At 40.6% G+C, this 19,827-nt stretch overlaps 1 protein-coding gene across 2 annotated transcripts in view; it reads left to right on the plus strand.

The window, feature by feature from the left end:
• Klhl18 (kelch like family member 18) overlaps positions 1-19,827 on the plus strand; it is a 60,348-nt gene that overhangs the window by 28,222 nt on the left and 12,299 nt on the right. For both annotated transcript variants that reach the window (XM_026390074.2, XM_026390075.2), the window contains exons 2-5: positions 10,815-10,945; positions 13,333-13,473; positions 15,599-15,797; positions 18,652-18,812. In XM_026390074.2, the coding sequence (XP_026245859.2) occupies positions 10,815-10,945; positions 13,333-13,473; positions 15,599-15,797; positions 18,652-18,812 (632 nt within the window). The remainder of the gene's footprint in view (positions 1-10,814; positions 10,946-13,332; positions 13,474-15,598; positions 15,798-18,651; positions 18,813-19,827) is intronic.

Genomic DNA, 19,827 nt, shown 5'->3' on the forward strand with positions numbered 1-19,827 from the left:
GAAGAAATTTTACGCAAGTCAAACAGAAAGGTAACAGCTGGCTTGGAAACTGGTGCAAGTTTGTCACATAACATATAGCTTGTGCTCTTGTCTCCTAAGATAGGCACAGCGTAAAGAGATTGGCAAGTATTTTGATCTGTAAGGCTATGCTGTGTTTTCTAATATTGTCTAATAGAGTGATTAATTGAATAATATTTACCAGTATTCAGTGCTTCTTTTGAGAATCTCAAAAGTTTTTTCCTATTCTTTGCATGCCCCAATCAGTAATAATCTGTATTCCAACCTGGAAATCTGAGGCATGGTAAAATTGGGCAGCTTGCTTTTAACTATAATAGAGCTACACCTAAAATTCAGAGTTTTACCAGATACAGTGGCACACACCTGTAATCCCACTGATTAGGGAGGCTGAAGCAAGAGGATTACAAGTTTAAAGTCAGCCTCAGCAACTTAGTGAATTCCTAAGTAACTTGGCGAGACCCTGTCTCAAAATTTTAAAAATAAATAAATAAGTAAAAGGACTGAGGATGTAGCTCAGTGGTTAATTGAGTTCAATCCTTGATACCAAGATAAATAAATAAAATAATAATAATAATAATTATTATTATTATTATTATTCAGAGTTTTAATCTCTATACCTCATCAGGCTGAACTTGTATTTCAGTTATTTATGTCTTAGTCTTTGATGGTTGACACTCCTAGTTGAATGTAACAAAAACTTTTTTGTTAAGTCTCTGCTAAGTTCCTATCATTATGCTAGGTATTTTCACATATATCATTTAATGAGACCAAAATTGCAATTCTGAGATCCCTCTCAGAAAAAGCTAAGTAGCTGCAGCGTGCTCCAGAGCCCATTCATCCAGTCATTTATTCATCCATTCACCATTATGAAGCACCTCTGTTTGTCAGGTTTGCAAACAAGCTTTGAGTCACATCCTGTTATTTGCCAAATTACAGATGTATGCTTCCAAACAAGATCCAAGGTTGGCAGCAACATAAACTTGGTCTGCACAGGACAACAGTTTTTTCCTATTGACTCTTAAGGAAATTGGGGTGGCCTGGTGATTTGGTTCATATCGATCATTCTAGACTTTTATATTTGATCTTCTCAAAAACTCCTGAGAGGTCAAATAAGTAGGAATGATCTCATTTTATAAGTTTGCTAGCCAACTTGGAGGAGGCCTGCCTGAGGTAGCCACGCTGATGGAGCCACGCTGATGGAGCCTTCTAATGCTAGTATTTATGCCACAGTGCTGCTCCTGCACTCTTCCCTACTTCCAGAGTCCTCCCTGCTTCTCTTCCCATACCCTTTCTTCCTTTCTGTATCTCTTTCTGTGTCACCTTCACAGGTGCATCTTCTGCTATGTGACCTTCAGATGCTGGAGTTCTTCAAGAATCATAATCCAAGACTCCTCACACTTCAAGCTCTCCCCCTAAGTGATCTCCTCCTGTCAACTCTGATGATTGTCAAAAGTGTCGGTTGAATCCAGATTCAACTTTGTGTTCCAGACTTACCCATCCTGTTCCTGCATGGTATTCTCTACTTGGATGTCTCCTACTCAGTGTCAGCTTTCAAAACTTTACTGGTTGTCTACCATTGACTTTGTCCTTCTATGTGTATGGCACCCCCATGTATCAAGTCACAGGTCATAGTGAGTCTAAGTTCAGCACCTTTCTTGAGTCTGACCTCTTTTCCTTTCCCAACTCCACCAGCACCATCCAGGCTGAGCTCTTCTGTTTTCCTTCTCGACTGGGCAGTGGGCTCCTTGGCCTTGCTCCTGGCAGGCACTCTGCCCTTCCACTTCGTGCTCCACCTCCACAGAGTGGCCTAATAAACTTGGAATTCCTTCCTTAATATTGTTCCCTGGTTTTCTAACACCTAACAGTAAGGTGTAGAAATTTTTAGTTGCCTTTTTCGTTTTCTTCAACTTCACATCATAGCACTCTTCCTTTCATATCTGTACTAGAATTACAGAGGCCACTTTAACATTTATCAAAGTAATAGTTTGTTCATGATTTTAAAAGCCAAGTATAGTGGGATTACAACACATGTACACTTAAGTTTCCCATCTACTTTTAGGACCTAATCTCCCTCCCTTTCATATAACTCCACCAACTCTTTTAATTTTCCAAACAACATTGGTGACAAATATTAAAGGTACATGGGCTTAATAAGAAACAAATATGGAGGAAGCCTGTGGGGCTCAGGCATACTTCCGTCTCTGTCTTTAGCTTATACTATGCAGAGCCAGTCACATGAATACTGAGTCTTTGCTGTGGTTTTAGTGGAAGTGGTTTGGTCTTCTCTATTTGAATTGATTTTTTTCTTGGAAGCAAATTCAGGGGTATTGTACATACCAAAGGAGTTCTATGACTGCCCCTAATTTGCTATGTAGTTGCTATTCATTGCAGATCATCTCACAGTGTTTAAATGGTGGGCACTGATAGTTATGATGCGTAAGTGATGGAGTGGCCATGGGCACTTGGTGTCTGTTGTACACACAGGGAGATCTGATGTCCTGATCCAGCCTCACAGCTCTCAAGTGTGTTCATGAGTTTAGCTCTTTCAGAGTGCTTCATGTACATCAGATTCGTTTCTTTCCATTCTGTCTTGAACTTTGAACCTGACTCTTTCAAATACTTTAAATTTACTGTCTGAATCCATTTCATTGATAATACTTTATAAGATGTTTTGTTTTGGAGGTAGGTATGTAACGAAGCAGGTTTAAAGGTAGGGATATGTGCCAAATGGTTTTCTGACAAACCAGTTATGTGTTTCTTATTGATTTTTTTCACTAAATTCTGTTGTATCAGTTCACATTTCTTTGCCATCTTACAGATTGGGAAGAGGGAGGATTTGAAATAACAGTGTATAATTCCTGATAAGTGGAAGAGTGGTCTTTGCATGAGTCTATGTAATTCTAGGTATTAATAATAGGGAACCTGCTTGCCCTCTTACAAAGCCATAGTTTATAATTTTTTTAAAAAAAGAGAGAGAGACAGAGAGAGAGAGAGAATTTTAATATTTATTTTTTTTAGCTTTTGGCGGGCACAACATTTTTGTTTATATGTAGTGCTGAGGATCGAACCTGGGCCGCACACATGCCAGGCGAGCGCGCTACCGCTTGAGCCACATCCCCAGCCCTAGTTTACAATTTTACATCTGTAAAAAATATATATTTTTATTTCCTTCTTGCTTTGTATGTACTTTCTTCCTTTTCTTTCCTTCTTTTTTTTTTTTCTTTTTTGTTTTTAAACAGTACCAAAGGTGAATCCAGGGCCTTTCACATGCTAGGCAAGCACTCTACCACCAAGCTATATTCCCAACCCTTTTTATTTTGATACAGGGTCTTATAAAGTTGCCTAAGCTAGCCTCAAACTTGCAATTCTCCTGCCTCAGCCTCCCAAGAAGGTAGGATTATAGGCATGCAGCCAAAAAGCCCAACTTGTCCCCCTAACCCCTACTTAATGACCATTTTGAGTTAATTATAGAGTCACATGCAGTGGTAAGGCATAATCCAAGGAAATGACATGCACCTTTTACCCATTTTTCTCCCAGTGGTAGTATCTTACGAAACTCTTGGGTCAGAGGAACTGAAAGTATAATATCATCACTGAGATATTGATACTGATGAAATCTACCGATTTATTCAGATTTCCTTAGTTTTAATCATTTATGTATATGTATGTGTTTAATTCTATACAGTTTAATCATATATGTAGGTATTTTATTCTTTTTTTAATATTTTTATTTTTTTTTTACTTATAGTTGGACACAATACCTTTGTTTTATTTATTTATTTTTATGTGCTGCTGAGGAGCAAACCCAGGGTCTTGTACGTGCTAGACGAGCACTCTACTGCTGAGCCACAACCCCAGCCCTAGGTATTTTATTCTTATTTTAAAGTTTTATTGTTTCTGTTTTTGTTTTTTGCTGTGTGCCTTGTTGGTGCATATCTGTAATCTCAGCAACTTGGGAAACTGAGGCAGGAGAATAACCAGTTCAATGCCAGCCTGGGCAACATAACAAGACTATGTCTAAAAATAAAAAGGGTTAAAAATTAAAAAAAATAAAATAAAAATAAAAAGGGTTGGAATTTAGCTCTGTGGTAGAGAACTCCTTCATTCAGAAAAATAAAAATAAAAAATAAATTTTTAAATATTTTAATTGCCTGAAAACTGAAGCTGTGAGAAAAGATGTTAGCTACTAGATCATCCTCGAACTCTCAAACTTAATTTCTTCTCCTTCACATAATACTACTTGACTTTGGGCAAGCTACTTTATTTCCAAATCTTAGTTTCCTCTTCTATAAAATATGACTCACAGTAGCTACCTACTCTAGAGGGTTGCTATGAAGACTAAAATGATAAAATGTGTACAAGAGGTACTTGGCATAGTCTATGGCATATAAAAAGATCACAATAAATGGTTATCTCATTATTTTAAGTAACATTTTTTTAACTAAGATTACAGGTGAGAGTATTTGGATTTTTAAAAGCTTTTCACAAAAGTGTAGTCACAGGATAGTAGAATTGGAAGATCCTTTGACCGGTCACATAGTTTTAGAACCAGTCCAGGAACACCCTAATCATTCTTAGGTGGTAGGTTCTTACCCTTTATGATAAACTAAAATCTGTCTCCTTTTAACTTCTAGATTTGCCCCCATCCATTTGCCCCCATCCTTCTAGGATTTTTTTTATTTATTTTTTTTATTGGTGTTCAAAACATTACAAAGCTCTTGACATATCATATTTCATACATTAGATTCAAGTGGGTTATGAACTCCCATTTTTACCCCAAATATAGATTGCAGAATCACATCAGTTACACATCCACATTTTTACATAATGCCAAATTAGTAACTGTTGTATTCTGCTACCTTTCCTATCCTCTACTATCCCCCCTCCCCTCCCCTCCCATCTTCTTTCTCTACCCCATCTACTGTAATTCATTTCTCTCCTTGTTTTTTTTCCCCATTCCCCTCACAACCTCTTATATGTAATTTTGTATAACAATAAGTGTCTCCTTCCGTTTCCATGCAATTTCTTCTTTTCTCTCCCTTTCCCTCCCACCTCATGTCTCTGTTTAATGTTAATCTTTTCCTCCTGCTCTTCCTCCCTGCTCTGTTCTTAGTTGCTCTCATTATATCAAAGAAGACATTTGGCATTTGTTTTTTAGGGATTGGCTAGCTTCACTTAGCATAATCTGCTCTAGTGCCATCCATTTCCCTGCAAATTCCATGATTTTGTCATTTTTTAGTGCTGCATTATACTCCATTGTGTATAAATGCCACATTTTTTTTTTATCCATTCATCTATTGAAGGGCATCTGGGTTGGTTCCACAGTCTAGCTATTGTGAATTGTGTTGCTATGAACATCGATGTGGCAGTATCCCTGTAGTACGCTCTTTTAAGGTCTTCAGAGAATAGTCCGAGAAGGGCAATAGCTGGGTCAAATGGTGGTTCCATTCCCAGCTTTCCCAGGAATCTCCATACTGCTTTCCAAATTGGCCGCACCAATTTGCAGTCCCACCAGCAACGTACAAGAGTACCCTTTTCCCCACATCCTCGCCAGCACTTGTTGTTGTTTGACTTCATAATGGCTGCCAATCTTACTGGAGTGAGATAGTATCTTAGGGTGGTTTTGAAAAACGATGGTTATCCTTCTAGGATTTGAGGACAACCATCATGTCCCCTTCAGCCATTCCTTATAAGATAGGTTTCCAGACCCTTCCGTAGCTTGGTCTAACTAAGAAGAAAGAGGATTTGTATTTCAGAATCCTAGAGTACCTCCAGATTAGGAAACACCATATACTGAAAACAGGAACAGAAGTTGAACATCTATATGAAAAGCAGTTAGAGGCTGATAGCCCTCTCAGGAGGCAGGAGTTTTAGTCTTAGACATTGAACCTGAGGCTCTGAATGTAGGCTACCTCACAGGAGGTTGAGGGGAAGCAAAACTGAAAGCAGGACTTTAAGATAAAGTTCTAGGGCTGGGGATGTGGCTCAAGCGGTAGCGCGCTCACCTGGCATGCCTGCGGCCCGGGTTCGATCCTCAGCACCACATACCAACAAAGATGTTGTGTCCGCCGAGAACTAAAAAATAAATATTAAAAATTCTCTCTCTCTCTCTCTCCTCTCTCACTCTCTCTTTAAAAAAAAAAAAAAAAAAAGATAAAGTTCTAAATAGTGAATGGTAGCTCCATCCCCTTTGTCACCCAGTTTCTAGAATATCTGCTGCAGGTATTCTCATACAATAGATTGGAAAAGATACTAATATTTCCAGGGGTCTCCAACAGAAGGTCAGACCTTGTCTGATCATCCTAATGTGAAGCCCACAAATTGACAAGTGTATCCACCTACACAGAGCTTTCAAACATCTTTAAGAGTATCAACAGATAGCCAAGTGTCACTAGGCATCGAAAGAAACCTCTAACAAAGGTTAGTTCAAAACAGATGGACAAGAAAATAATTCAAAGGAAACAGTAAAAGCAGGATGGACAAGAAGGGAAAACATTTACTATATAATATACTAACAGAAAATCTCACATTGACAAACAAGATTCTTTAAAAAAAAGGAACATTACAAAAATAAGAAAGACTTCTTGAAAGTTAAAAATATATATGAGAAAAACTACAACCCAGAATGATTGCAAGATAAAGAAGTTCCTAAATAATAGAGTAAAGGAAAGAGATGGAAAATAGGCAAGAACAGTTCAGAAAACGATAGGATTATTCCAAGAGATCCAACACTTGGCTAACAGAAGTTTAGGACAAGAAAATAAAGATAATAGAGGAGAGTAAATTATCAAAGAAGCTATATGAAAATATTTTCCCAGAACTGAAATAATATCTATAGATTAATAGAGCACAATATATGGGGCGGGGACAGCAAGGTACAATACTTGTGAAATTTCATTTCTTTTTTTTTTTTTTTGTGAAATTTCAGAACTCCAAGAATAGAAAATTCTAAAAGCTTCTAGAGAGAATACTCAGGGTTAGTATTCAGAACGGTATTAGATATACAAAAGCAACAAATTTAAGTCACCTTCAAAATTCTTACAGAAAACTGGGGCATGGTGGCTCACATCTGTAATCCCAGTGGTTCGCGTGGCTGAAACAGGAGGATTACAAGTTCAAAGCCAGCCTCAGCAACAGTGAAGTGCTAAACAACTCAGTGAAACCCTCTCTAAATAAAATACAATACAAAATAGGGCTGGGGATGTGGCTCAGTGGTTGAGTGCCCCTGAGTTCAATCTCTGGTACCAAAAAAAAAAAAAAAAAAAAATTCTTACAGAAAAAAATTCCTAGTTCAAATTTTTTTTGACCAATAGACTGTCACCCAAGATGAAGGGTGGCAAAGACATTCTCAGACAAACTGTGCATATAACCCCTACAAGAAGACCCTGTCCTCCAGAATAGGTAAATAAATAAGGAAGGGAAGTGAAGAGGATCCAGAAAACTGGGGTTCCATTACAGGTTAGGAAAAGGAAACCCCCAGGAGGAGGAAGTTCTAGCAGAGAAGTCTCTAGAAATAGACAACTAACTGATAGAGTATCCAGTTGAACAAATAAAGAGGAGTTCACTAAGAGGGAAAATCATATCATACAGAAAAAGAAATGTAGTCATGGTTCACAACTTGGCTTGATGAAAAATAATATTCAGACCTAATCACCTCTTAATTTAATCAAAGTTTGACCTAATTATAATTGGAAAGATAAAGTTTGTTGGATAGTATATAAAGAGGATGTCAGAACAGACTCTTAATATTCCATAACAGCAATTAAACTATCAATGTAATTTTGCTGCATAACAATCACCAAAACTTAATGACATAAAACAACAGGTATTGATTACCTCAAAGTTTCCCTAAAGAATACAGAAACTGAGGCTGGGATTCTGGCTCAGTGGCAGAGCGCTTACCTGCACATATGGAGGCACTGGGTTCGATCCTCAGCACCACATAAAAATAAATAAAGATATCATGTCCATCTACAACTAAAAAGTTATTTTAAAAAATACAGAAACCATTTAGAGGTCTCTCATGAGGTTATAGTCCAGACATCAGTCACAGCTGAAGTCATCTGAGGCTTGACTGGCTAGAGGCTCTATTTCCAAGCTCAGATAGATGGCTAGAGGAGGAGGCTTTAGTTCCTCTTCATAGGGCCCTCTGCTTAGGCTGTGTAGTCCAGCTTCCTTTGGAGTAAGTGACCCAGGAGAGACATTAAGAGGAATTTCAGTTTCCTTTTTCAACTTACTCTTTTTTTTTTTTTAAGTTGTCATTGGACCTTTATTTACTTATATGTGGTGCTAAGAATCAAACTCAGAGCCTTACACATGCTAGGCAAGCGCTCTACCATTGTGCTACAATCCCAGCCCACTCAACCTACTCTTGAAGATCACTTCTGCTGTATTCTATTAGTTACATACACTAACCATGATGCATTGTGGGAGAGAACTGCATAAGGACGTGAATACCTAGAGGCAGTGTCATTGGAGGCTATTAGGAGCTGGCTGCCACAGGAGATATCTTTAGGTGAAAATTCAAGAATTAACATTTTGGCATATTATTTAGAAAGGTGAAACTAAATCCCAGAAGAAGGAAGTTCCTGGGAGCAGGATTCAGGAGTGGACTCAGACTGCTATTTTTCATTATGTATCTTCTAGAGCAACTTTGAGAAATGTATTATTGTATTATTGTGATTTTTTAAAAAATTACAACAGAATCCCTAAGCATGTATCCCCAGCAAGGTAGTAAGATTAGTACCTGAAGAACTAATAGAATTTGAGTCTGATAAGGATCCTTTGGCATTTGCAAGATTGTGTTTATGATCTTGAAGGGCTGTTTACAGATAATAATTAAGTCAAAGAAGACATAGTGATGGCCAGGCATGGTGGCTCATGCCTGTTATCCTAGCAGCTTGGGAGGCTGAGGGAGGAGGATGGCAAGTTCAGATCCAGCCTCAGGAACTTAGGGAGGCCCTAAGCAACTTAGTGAGATCCTGTCTCAAAATTAAAAATCAAGAAAAAGGGCTAGGGGGACTGAGATTGGGGCTCAGCAGTAGAGGCGCCCGCCTAGCACAGGCGGGACCTGGGTTCGATCCTCAGCACCACATAAAAATAAAGGCATTGTGTTGTGTCCATATACACCTAAAACATAAATATTTAAAAAAAAAAAAGAAAAAGGGCTGGGGATGTGACTCAGTAGTTAGCACTTCTGGATTCAATCCCTAGTACCAAAAAATAAAAATAAAAACAAGAAAAGGAAGAGGAAGATGATAACATGATGATGGAACTTGAACTGGAATCCTTGAGTAAATGTGACAGAGATGAGCATCAAGTAGTGAGATGCCCTGGCATTTCTGTAACATGGAACCTGAGAAAAGTGGGATGGAAATGCTGTTTTGCTGTTTCTAGAGAACAGAAAGTTCTTAAGTGGAAATGTTTATATAGCTTGGAGCTATAAATGGTAAAGCTTATTGAAGGGAATAGCCTTTTGGCAGATAGTTGTGAAACACTTTATAGAATTCTTCAGGCATGTGTCTGTTAGTGTTTGTTACAAATTGGGAGAGAGAGTTGGCTTCTGTCCCTTTGGGCTATACAGATCACTGACCTGTCTGCAACATAGTTCATTCCTGCTGGCTGCTCTCAGAGTTATTTTTTTTTTTAAGAGACAGGGAGAGAGAGAGAATTTTAATATTTATTTTTTAATTATCTGCAGACACAACATCTTTGTTGGTATGTGGTGCTGAGGATGGAACCCGGGCCGCACGCATGCCAGGCGAGCGCGCTACCGCTTGAGCCACATCCCCAGCCCCAGAGTTATTTTTTGCAGAGGTGCTGTGGACTGTTCCTTGTCTACCACAACCTGCTTGGTGCCTCAGCACCCCCTACCCACCCACCACCGCCAACTTTTGAGCCCGTGGTGCATCATGCTCTGTCATTGGTCTTCACAAACAGCCCCTATTCAAGTCTTGTCTCATTTCTCCTCATCTCTACCTCCACTATATATTTACTTTTATTGAAGAACATACTGTTAGGAGCTCCAGTGTTCTTGGACAGTTTGTGTATTCTCTCTGCCACTTCCTTCTGCCTCCTCCTCTTTCACCTTCCCCTCCTCCTCTTCCTCCTCCTCCTCCTCCTCCTTCTATTTTTGGTACTAGGGGAACTGAACCATTGAGCCATATCCCCAGTCCATTTTTTTTATTTGTTGAGACAGGGTCTTGCTAAGTTGCTTAGGGCCTTACTAATTGCTGAGACTGGCTTTGAACTTGTGATCCTCCTGCCTCAGCCTCCCAGGTCACTGGGGTTACAGGTGTGTGCCACCATACCTAGCATCCATCTTCCTTCCAATAAAACTGAGGTTGCAATTAGCATTGAAGGAGTCAGGTATTTGAGTTGGTTGAGGAGTTGAGAGGGATACACTGGAGAATGCCATTAAAGTAAAAACTTATCACTGGAAGCATTCAGGCTTACATTTTTAATCATTTAACACCTCATTAAAATGCATTGTTGGTTTGGGGTTGTGGCCCAGAGGTTGAGCGCTTGCCTACCATGCATGAGGCACTGGGTTTGATCCTCAGCGCCACATAAAAATAAAATAAAGTTACTGTGTCCATCTATAACTAAAAAAATAAGTATTTTTTAAATGAATTGTTTACATTCTTCTACTGTATGTTGAATTTAAAATATTTCCAGGTCTTCATCATAAACCTTGATTGTGATGCAATGGGCAAAAGGGTAAGCTGTGGGAGGGCCAAATTGGGATTTTATGTTTGCATTCCTCAATATGTCTTTGTATTTTATTTTGCCCACAGATCGGGGACCACAAATTCAGTGCTCACCGGATCGTCTTAGCAGCCTCAATCCCGTACTTCCATGCCATGTTTACAAATGATATGATGGAGTGCAAGCAGGATGAGATTGTAATGCAAGGAATGGATCCAAGGTACTAAATCCTGCTATTAGGATTTTTTTTTCCTCATATATTTCAACCAGATATTTCATTGATCTGGTTCACCATTAGGATTTACCAGCTGCTTTCCAGGCACAATTTTACCCTATGCTTGGGACCATTTGAGGACCTGTATCATATAACAGGATATGGTATCTAAGAACGCATCTTCATACAGATAATAGATGATTAGTAAACACATTAGAATCTCAGCCAGTGGCTTGAGACAGAATTCAAATGAAAGGAATTTTAAGGAAATACTTTCCCCCCCCTCTTTTATTGCCTTTAATGTGTTGCTGAGTCCACCCCAGGGGCAGATTTTTTTTTTTTTAATGTGGTACTGAGGATTAGAACCCAGGGCCTTGTGCATGCAAGACATGCACTCTGCCAACTGAGCTATATCCCCAGTCCCCATGAAGGAGTTTTGATGTTATTTTTACTCTACTATTAAAGTCCAAGATATTTTTATAAGTTGGGGCTGGATATCAGTTTGATAGTGTATTACTCTCTATACTTTTTTGAGCTAACTATTTATTAGCTGGCAAAATAATTCTTCCAATAAATATCTTCATTTACTTTCCTTCTCAGTATTCTAGAAAAGTATTCATTAAAACTTTCTACAATGATGGAAATGGTCTTTTTGTGCTGTCCAAAATGGTAGCCACTGGCCACAGATGGCTGTTGAGCTCTTGAAATGTGACTAGTAAGACAGAGGAACTGAATTTTAAATTTGATTTTAATTAAGTAGTCATGTGTAATGACTGTTGTATTGGACAATAGGTCTAGAATATGGCAGAATTTTATGGTTATTTGATGGATCAAAAAATTAAAGCCCCAGCCCAAGGTTATCCCATTAGCTAGTAACATATGATTATATGTTACCTCATTTCTTAATCTTATAGTGGTGAGTCCTAGGGAAAGGGAATCTAGGAGAAAGTGTGTCACCTCTGGATGATTGGGGATTATCTGTACCTACTGCAAGACAGGAATCTCAGGCCAGCTACTAGTAAGGTAAGGCAGCAGTGGGTCTCCAGGGCAGTTGTGCACTCTTCTCTGAGGTCTGTGTCTGAACAAGCCATGCTGAGTTCTGTGTACATCCAAGTGCTTCATCAACAGAAACTGACTGAGCATCTATGGTATGCACAGTTTGAGGCAAGTACATAAATGGTATGGCTGGGAGTGAACATGGTATAAGAAAAGTAAAGCAGAGTACAGAGTACAGGTTAATGAATGATGGGTGGAGTCATTTCAGAGCGACCAGGTGGTAGGATGATATTTGATCCAAGACCTTAACTGAGGTAAGAAAATGAGCCAAATGGGAGAACAGCCCTCCAAACAAAAGGAGCAGCCAGTGCAAAAGATCTGAGGTGAGAGTGTATACAGGTTGTTGGAACAGAGCACAAAAGGAAAAGAGTAGGAGGGGCTGGGGATGTGGCTTAAGCAGTAGTGCGCTCGCCTGGCGTGCGCGGGGCGCTGGGTTCGATCCTCAGCACCACATAAAAATAAAATAAAGATGCTGTGTCCGCCAAAAACTGAAAAATAATTTTTTTTTTTTAAAAAAGGAAAAGAGTAGAAGGTAATGAGGTCAGAGAGATAGAGAGGGGTCAGAACTCATCCAGCCCTATGGCTGAATTTAATTTTGATTCTCAGTGTGAACTGGAGGCAAATAAATAACTAAATACATTGAAGTCTCATTCTAGAAATTTACCTCCAAACAATAATAATAATCTAAAACATAATGGCAATGAGACAGTAACCACTATGATGCCTACCAGTAACGGCAGTTAATTGTAGCACATTTCCAATGTTGAAATATCATATAGCAGCTACCAAAAATAATAAACATGAAGCCAGCATAGCAATATAAGAAAGGGTTTGATAAGTATTTTATGATTATAGCCATATAATTTGTGCATATAGGTAAACAGAGACTGAAAACAAACTTTGAAACGGTCACCGTTGACATTTTCAATAGTGAGTTTGTGAATAATTTTCTTTTTTTTAAATTTTAATCAATTAATTTATTTTTAATTGTAGATGGACACAATATTTTTTATTCATTTATTTTTCTGTGGTGGTGAGAATCTATCCCAGTGCCTCACGCTTGCAAGGCAAGTGCTCTACCACTGAGCTACAACCCTAACCTAGATAATTTTTCTGCAGTAAAATTATTTGAACAATGAAGACAGCTAAGTAAAGTGAGTCTTTGGCTGTGTTGAAGTAGTTATTTCACTTAGAGTCTCAAAGGACATGGGTAAATGGATTTTTACACAGGGCACATCTGTTGTCCAGGTAGTCAGGTCAATTCATTAGGCTGGAGTCACCTATGGAACAATACTCCTCTCTGAAGAACTTCTCATGGCTTTCCTTCTTTCCTTTAGTGCCCTGGAGGCTCTGATCAACTTTGCTTATAACGGCAACCTTGCCATTGACCAGCAAAATGTCCAGTCATTGCTCATGGGGGCGAGTTTCCTGCAGCTGCAAAGCATCAAAGACGCCTGCTGCACATTCCTTAGAGAACGGTGAGGTGGTGTAGTGGGGAGCATGGTCATCCCCTTTTTAAAATCCCTGCCAGTTTGCTGTCCTTGGTGCATATAGCATTTATGAAGTGGGTGAAGTGAGAAGGTTACTCTGCAGAGATGACAGTTCTTGAAATCACTATCAAACAGTGCCCACCTCTTTGAGATCAGCCTTTGCAGAACACAGTTTGCCGTGTCTGCCCTCTCCCTTGTTGTGACATGTTCCTCTTTTCATCTTCCCTCTTCAATATGATCAACATGGAAATTAGCTAATTTAGCTAATTTTCTCACTAAACTAATTCATTCATTATTATTCCATAACCATCTCCATCTTTGTTTGGCTACTTCCTCCTCCTTAAATTTCTTAAACTTCCTGCCTTCCCTTTTAGGCTCTTTAGAGCCCACCCACATTTCACCTCCTATAATTCTCTGTCTCCCTTCATCTACTGGGAGCAATCATTATAATTTTTTTTGTTAGGATAAAGACCATGGATCATTTCCCTGCTCATTTCTGGTGCTTGGCAATGGGCTTCATGGTTCTCCCTTGACCTTGTAACATAACAAATAAGAAGGCTTTTTCTCTCCCCTCTCAGGAGGCTGAGCAGCCTAGTCATAAGGTAAAGGTCTTTTAACCACCAGAGGTTTGAGGGTGAGGGTTAGTTCTAGGCCACATACACACAGGGTGGAACTGAAAGAGCATCTCTCTGCATGTTGCTCTCCTAGGCCAGCCTTCACCTGAGCCTCCTCTGATCACCGGGTCCCTTGCCTTAAGACCAGTATTCCTTCTGCCTCAGCTCTGCCATTTTGAACCTCATCACCTGTTAGAGCTGACCTCCCCTTCCCTATTCCCGCTCTACCAACTCAAGTGGCTGCTATGTGGACCCAACCTTCTGTCCTCATTTTGTCTGTGTGGTACTCACAAGCATGTGTGCTTTTAGTCATGATAACTGGTAGTGATGCCTCACATATAGGGGCATTCATCTGCTAGGTGAAAGGTGAATATTTTCAATGGTACCATATCTGGTTTTGTAGATGGAGACTTAATAGTGACAGTGTAGCTCCAGAGCCAGGCTTGTGCCTGCCTTGGGATGACTTCTGGGTCAGGCTGGAGAAGTGCATGAGGATATGTAGGGTACAACTATCTTTCCTATTCATTTCTTTCTTTTTTTTTAGTTGTAGGTGGATACAATACCTTTATTTTATTTTTATGTGGTGCTGAGGATTGAATCCAGTGCCTTCCACATACATGTGAGGCGAGAACTCTACCACTGAGCTACAGCCCCAGCCCTTTCCTATTCATTTCTATGTTTAAGGACACAGACCAGTTTTCAAGTTCTTCAAGTTCCCATAAAACTTGAAGAACGGTTTGTTCTTGAAGGATTAAGTTGGCCATTCTCACAGCTTTGCCAAGGGACAACAGCACCACCTAGGGGCTTTCAAGGTCTTCACTTTCAACAGTGAATTCAGACACTAGTAGACACTAAAAGATGCTGAACAGTGATTATAAGCGAGTACAGGCCTAGTGATCTGTGTCCAGGTGGAATGGGCTCTCGGGAAGTCTTGTGAAGTAACTATCAGAGAAGGGGGCAGGAGAGCCATGTGCTGGGAAACCCATCTGCCACATACAGCTGCTGCTGTTTGTTCCTGGTTGACGGTCTAGAACATTACCCTACCTCTGGTCACCAAGAAAAGGCCCTGAAGTTGTAGAATGAGTTTAAACCATGGGGAGAGATGATGCTTCTAACATTGGGATTCTTTTTTTAGACAGACAAAGGCTCTGTGGACCTAACTCTTCAGAGAACTGAAGAGTTAGGTCCACAGAGCCTTTGTCTGTCTACAACTTCAGGGCCTTCTCTGATAGTTACTTCACAAGACTTCCCGAGAGCCCATTCCACCTTGAAACAGATCACCAGGTCCAAGAAGCAAAGGCCTTTGAGGATAATCCATCTTTATTTTATACTTTTGATGTTGAGTACCAGAGAGGTGCACCTGGTGTCACAAGGGGTTTCCAACAAAATTGAGGCCAAAATTTTTTTTATTCTGTACCTCTACCCAGAACCACCCTTAGAATAATCAAACATTCTTCTTGCCTCTGGTTTTTTCTTTTCATCTTTTCTTATGCCAAAAGGCTTCACCCAAAAAATTGCCTGGGTGTGCGCCAGTTTGCAGAGACAATGATGTGTGCCGTGCTGTATGACGCAGCCAACAGCTTCATCCACCAGCACTTTGTGGAGGTGTCCATGTCGGAAGAGTTCCTAGCCCTGCCATTGGAGGATGTGCTCGAGCTCCTGTCCCGGGATGAGCTGAATGTAAAGTCAGAGGAACAGGTCAGTGACACAGTGGCAGTTTGCACAGGTTACACAGTGTTTTCTGTTATTTTCTTTCTCACAAAATTAAGATCATGACATATAGACAGATAGTTTTATTATAAGTATTTTTCATGAAAATTTTTCGTATATTTTAGTGTCTAAATAATATTTTGTTTATTTTATCAACCCCACTTTCTTCCCTTATTCTTGGGTATTTGGGCTATTTTCAGTATTTACTATCAGAAATGATATTGCCATGAACTGGATATAATAAGCTTAGATAATTTTGTGAAAGAGTATTATTCTGAGGAAGAGGATAACATTGTGGCAGTCAGGAGAGGTTTGTTTTTCTTAAGGTGGAAGAAATTACTACATACTTGACTCTGATGGGACTTTTCCAGAAGAGACAAGAACAGGTAGAGAAATGGAAGAATAGTTACTGGGTGATATTTTAGAGTGAAAAGAGACAGAGTTTAGGGCAGGGAATGTGTATTTGATAGGAGCACTGCCATCCACACCCAGATGCAGGGAGGAGAGGTTGGGGTAGGTACAGCAGAGGGAGATGCTTTTTTTTTTTTTTTTTTTTTTTGAGATGCTGCTTCTTATTGGCATTCTCTTCTGAGGAAGGTGAGGAGAGATGAAAGGATATGAAGCAGTCTTCTATGGGAGAGTAAATGGACACTGCCAGGCAGATGAAGAGGGATTGATAGGAAGCATTTTTTAATTTTATTATTATTTTGGGGGGTACTGAGGATTGAACCCAGAGATGCTTTACCACTGAGCCACATCTCCAGCCTTTTTCTTATTTTAAGATGCGGTCTCACTAAGTTGCTAAGGCTGGCCTTGAACTTGCAATCCTCCTGCTTCAGTCTCCCATGCCACTGGAATTAAAGGTGTGCACCACTACACCTGGTGATAGGAAGCAGTTTTGTGGGGTTGGGGATATAGCTCAGTTGGTAGAGTGCTTGCAAAAGGCCCTGGGTTCAATCTCCAGCATCACAAAAAAAAAAAAAAAAAACAAGAAGCAGCAGCAGCAGCAGATTTGGGGCTATGGCTGTAGCCCAGTGGCAAAGCACTTGCCTACCATGCACAAGGCACTGGGTTTGATTCTCAGCCCCACATAAAAATTAACAAAGAAAATAAAGGCATTTTGTTTATCTACAAATACCAAAAAAATTAATTAAAAAAAGAAAAAGAAGCAAATTTATAGTAAAATTTTTAAAATAAACTGATCAGCTCCATTGTGTGGTCAGCCACATGTACTGATATCAGTACAGAATAGGGTTGAGTTGAACTTGAAGAACTAGATCTTACTGGGTTAGAGATCTTTTTTTCCAGATGAGTGTGACTGAGAGAGGAATGTGGCATGAGAATTGGGGGCACCTACATAATAACCCATGGAGCCCATGCTGGTGGAGAGATAAGGAAATAGGCTAGATATGGGGAGCTGAGAAGGAGGTGGGGAACAGTGTCAAAGACTGATGGGAGTCAATTCCTGAACTGAAGGGTTGAGTTGGTGATTAGTGCTCATTTACTTGAAACTGTGGAAGACAGGAAGCTCTTGATAAAACCAGTTATAGTCCTCAGGAGGGCGAGGCTATTGGCAGAGAGAGGTTCGGGCAACCACAGGATCCTCCAAGGACAAAGTAGACAGATCTTATTGGAATGGTTCAGGAAAACTAAAATGAGAACATAGGGTGTTGGTAGCCAGAGAGGAACAAAAGACAATGCTTTCTGTTCCTGAGGCATTGTGCAAGTTGCCTTAAGAGAATGATGAGTAGCTGTCATATCTGGGTACAGGGTGGGGAGGGCTGGCAGTGAAGGGCATTGAGTGTGAGAATAAGGAGTTTGGACTTGGCCCTGCAGGCACCAAGATCTTCACTGCCGAAAGGCCTCTGTCTTTGGTCAATAGAGAAGTCTAACCAAAGGCCAAGCCCCTTGGGATATTTGATTGAATATCGAATCTTGACGTGGCCTGCCGTGGAGCTGGGCTTCATCAGGAGCCCCAAGTCTGGGAGGAAAACTGTTGCATGTTAGGCACAACTTATCTAATTTCCTGAATGTCTAAGAGTCCTTGACTCCTGAATATTAATTAGTGATTGGAAGTGACCCCTGGGTTTGGCAGTATGGGCACCATCATTTAGAAGGGAAGAGTGGAGCCTTATTCCAAGAATAGGATATTCTCTCCCTAGCTCTTCTGCTAATTAGTATGACTGAGGCAGCTCACATTTATTTGAGTGATGCATTGTAAGGGCTCTAAGTGTTTTTTTTTTTTAACACCTTTATTTTATTTATTTATTTTTATGTGGTGCTGAGGATCGAACCCAAGGTCTCGCTTTACCTCCGAGCCACAACCCAGCCCAGTTTTTAAAGGGAGATAATTTTGTGGCTGGGGCCATTAAGGAAGGACCCTTGGAGAACATGGATCTCAAACTAGGCCTTAGAGAAAGGAAAGAAACATTTAGATAAAAAGGAGGAGAGGAGAGGACATTCTAAGAGATGTTCACAGAACGGGAATTAGGGCCCAGCTTAGCTAGAGTAGAGGGAGGTTTGAGGGAGTTTAGAGGGGGTAGGGTACAGGAGCAGCAGGAAAGGAGAGAAACAGGCATTTTGTTGCGATGCAGGAATGAAAATTGTATCATTGACAGTTTGTCATTAGGAAATCATAATGAAAGCTAGGAAGCTGTTAGAATTACAGTTTACATTACAAAAGACTGGGCCAAATAGAGTAGCTGGGAGTTGGAGAGAGAGCAGTAGATTTAGGAGACAACTAGGAGGAAACGTTGATGGGTTTCAGTATAGGAAGTGGAGAGCGTGAGATTGGGGGTAGGGGTGTATCCTCTGAGTTGCTGCCACAACACCCATTCTTTAGGTCTTTGAAGCTGCATTGGCCTGGGTCAGATATGACCGGGAACAGAGGGGGCCCTGCCTGCCAGAGCTGCTGTCCAATATTCGCCTGCCTCTCTGCCGGCCCCAGTTCCTGTCAGATCGAGTGCAGCAAGATGACCTGGTGCGTTGCTGCCACAAATGCAGGTGAGCAAGGGCAGACTTGCACAGGACAATGCTGAGGGTCTATGCAGAGAAGAGGATTTGGCCACCTAGTCCAGCTCAGGGGAGGAAGGATTTGGAGTGTTCTAATTCATGGCACACAGATTGATCTGTCCTCTGTCTAGAATGGAAGAGGAAGTGGAAGGAGCCTGAGTCTTACACTGTGGGCAGAAAAATGTACATGTGAGAGCATCAAGGCAGAAGGGCTTTTCTCCCCTAAATTATCTGAGTATACTCCAGCGTCTTCATCCACTGAGCTCTTGTGAGTGTACAAGCAATCTATACTCCCTGCCCTGGCCCTGCCCATACTGGTGGTACAAATGGGACTTCCTGCGGCTCTTAACCCCTTCAGTAAATATGGGTCAGTGCACTGTCCTGCTGTGGGTGTAGGCTTTGCATCTAAGTGATGGGTGAGGGGAGGACAAATTACTGGCATGGGAAACTTCTGTCCAGAGAAAAGCACTGATGACATGACATAGTGTATAAAATTAGAGCAGCAGAGAAAAATGTCCATCTTCCAAATTGCTTGTCATACCCACAGCAGTGAATTTTTTTCCTCCTTTGCTGACAAGATTTTTGCACATATACAGCTTTCCTTCATTTTCTCACACCTAGTTGAGATCAACTGGTTCAGGAGAAAGTCAGTGGCTTGGTGCAGGTAGTGTGAAGATGTAAAGTAGCTGGCACCCTGTGACCAGCAGTCCCAAGAGTGCTGTTGAGGAGTGTGAACAATGCTGTTGGCAATGCATAGCTATCAAAGTTCTTAGAAGAACAGCATAGACTAGTGTGGAGGGGGTGCTGCAGAAGCAGGTTGGAGGCAGGGAAATCCATCCAGAACAGTTGGTGGCTGCAGTCACAGTGCAGGTGAGAGATAATTGATTACAAGGTGTGTGCTGTGGTTCAGTCATGGGGTGGAAAGAAAGAGGTAGATCTATCCAGCATTAGGATGCAGACTGCTTGCTGAGCCTCCCCTAGCCCAGCTGTTTTAGCCAACACCCTG

The sequence above is a fragment of the Urocitellus parryii genome, chromosome 3, assembly GCF_045843805.1.
Source record: "Urocitellus parryii isolate mUroPar1 chromosome 3, mUroPar1.hap1, whole genome shotgun sequence".
NCBI lineage: Eukaryota > Metazoa > Chordata > Mammalia > Rodentia > Sciuridae > Urocitellus > Urocitellus parryii.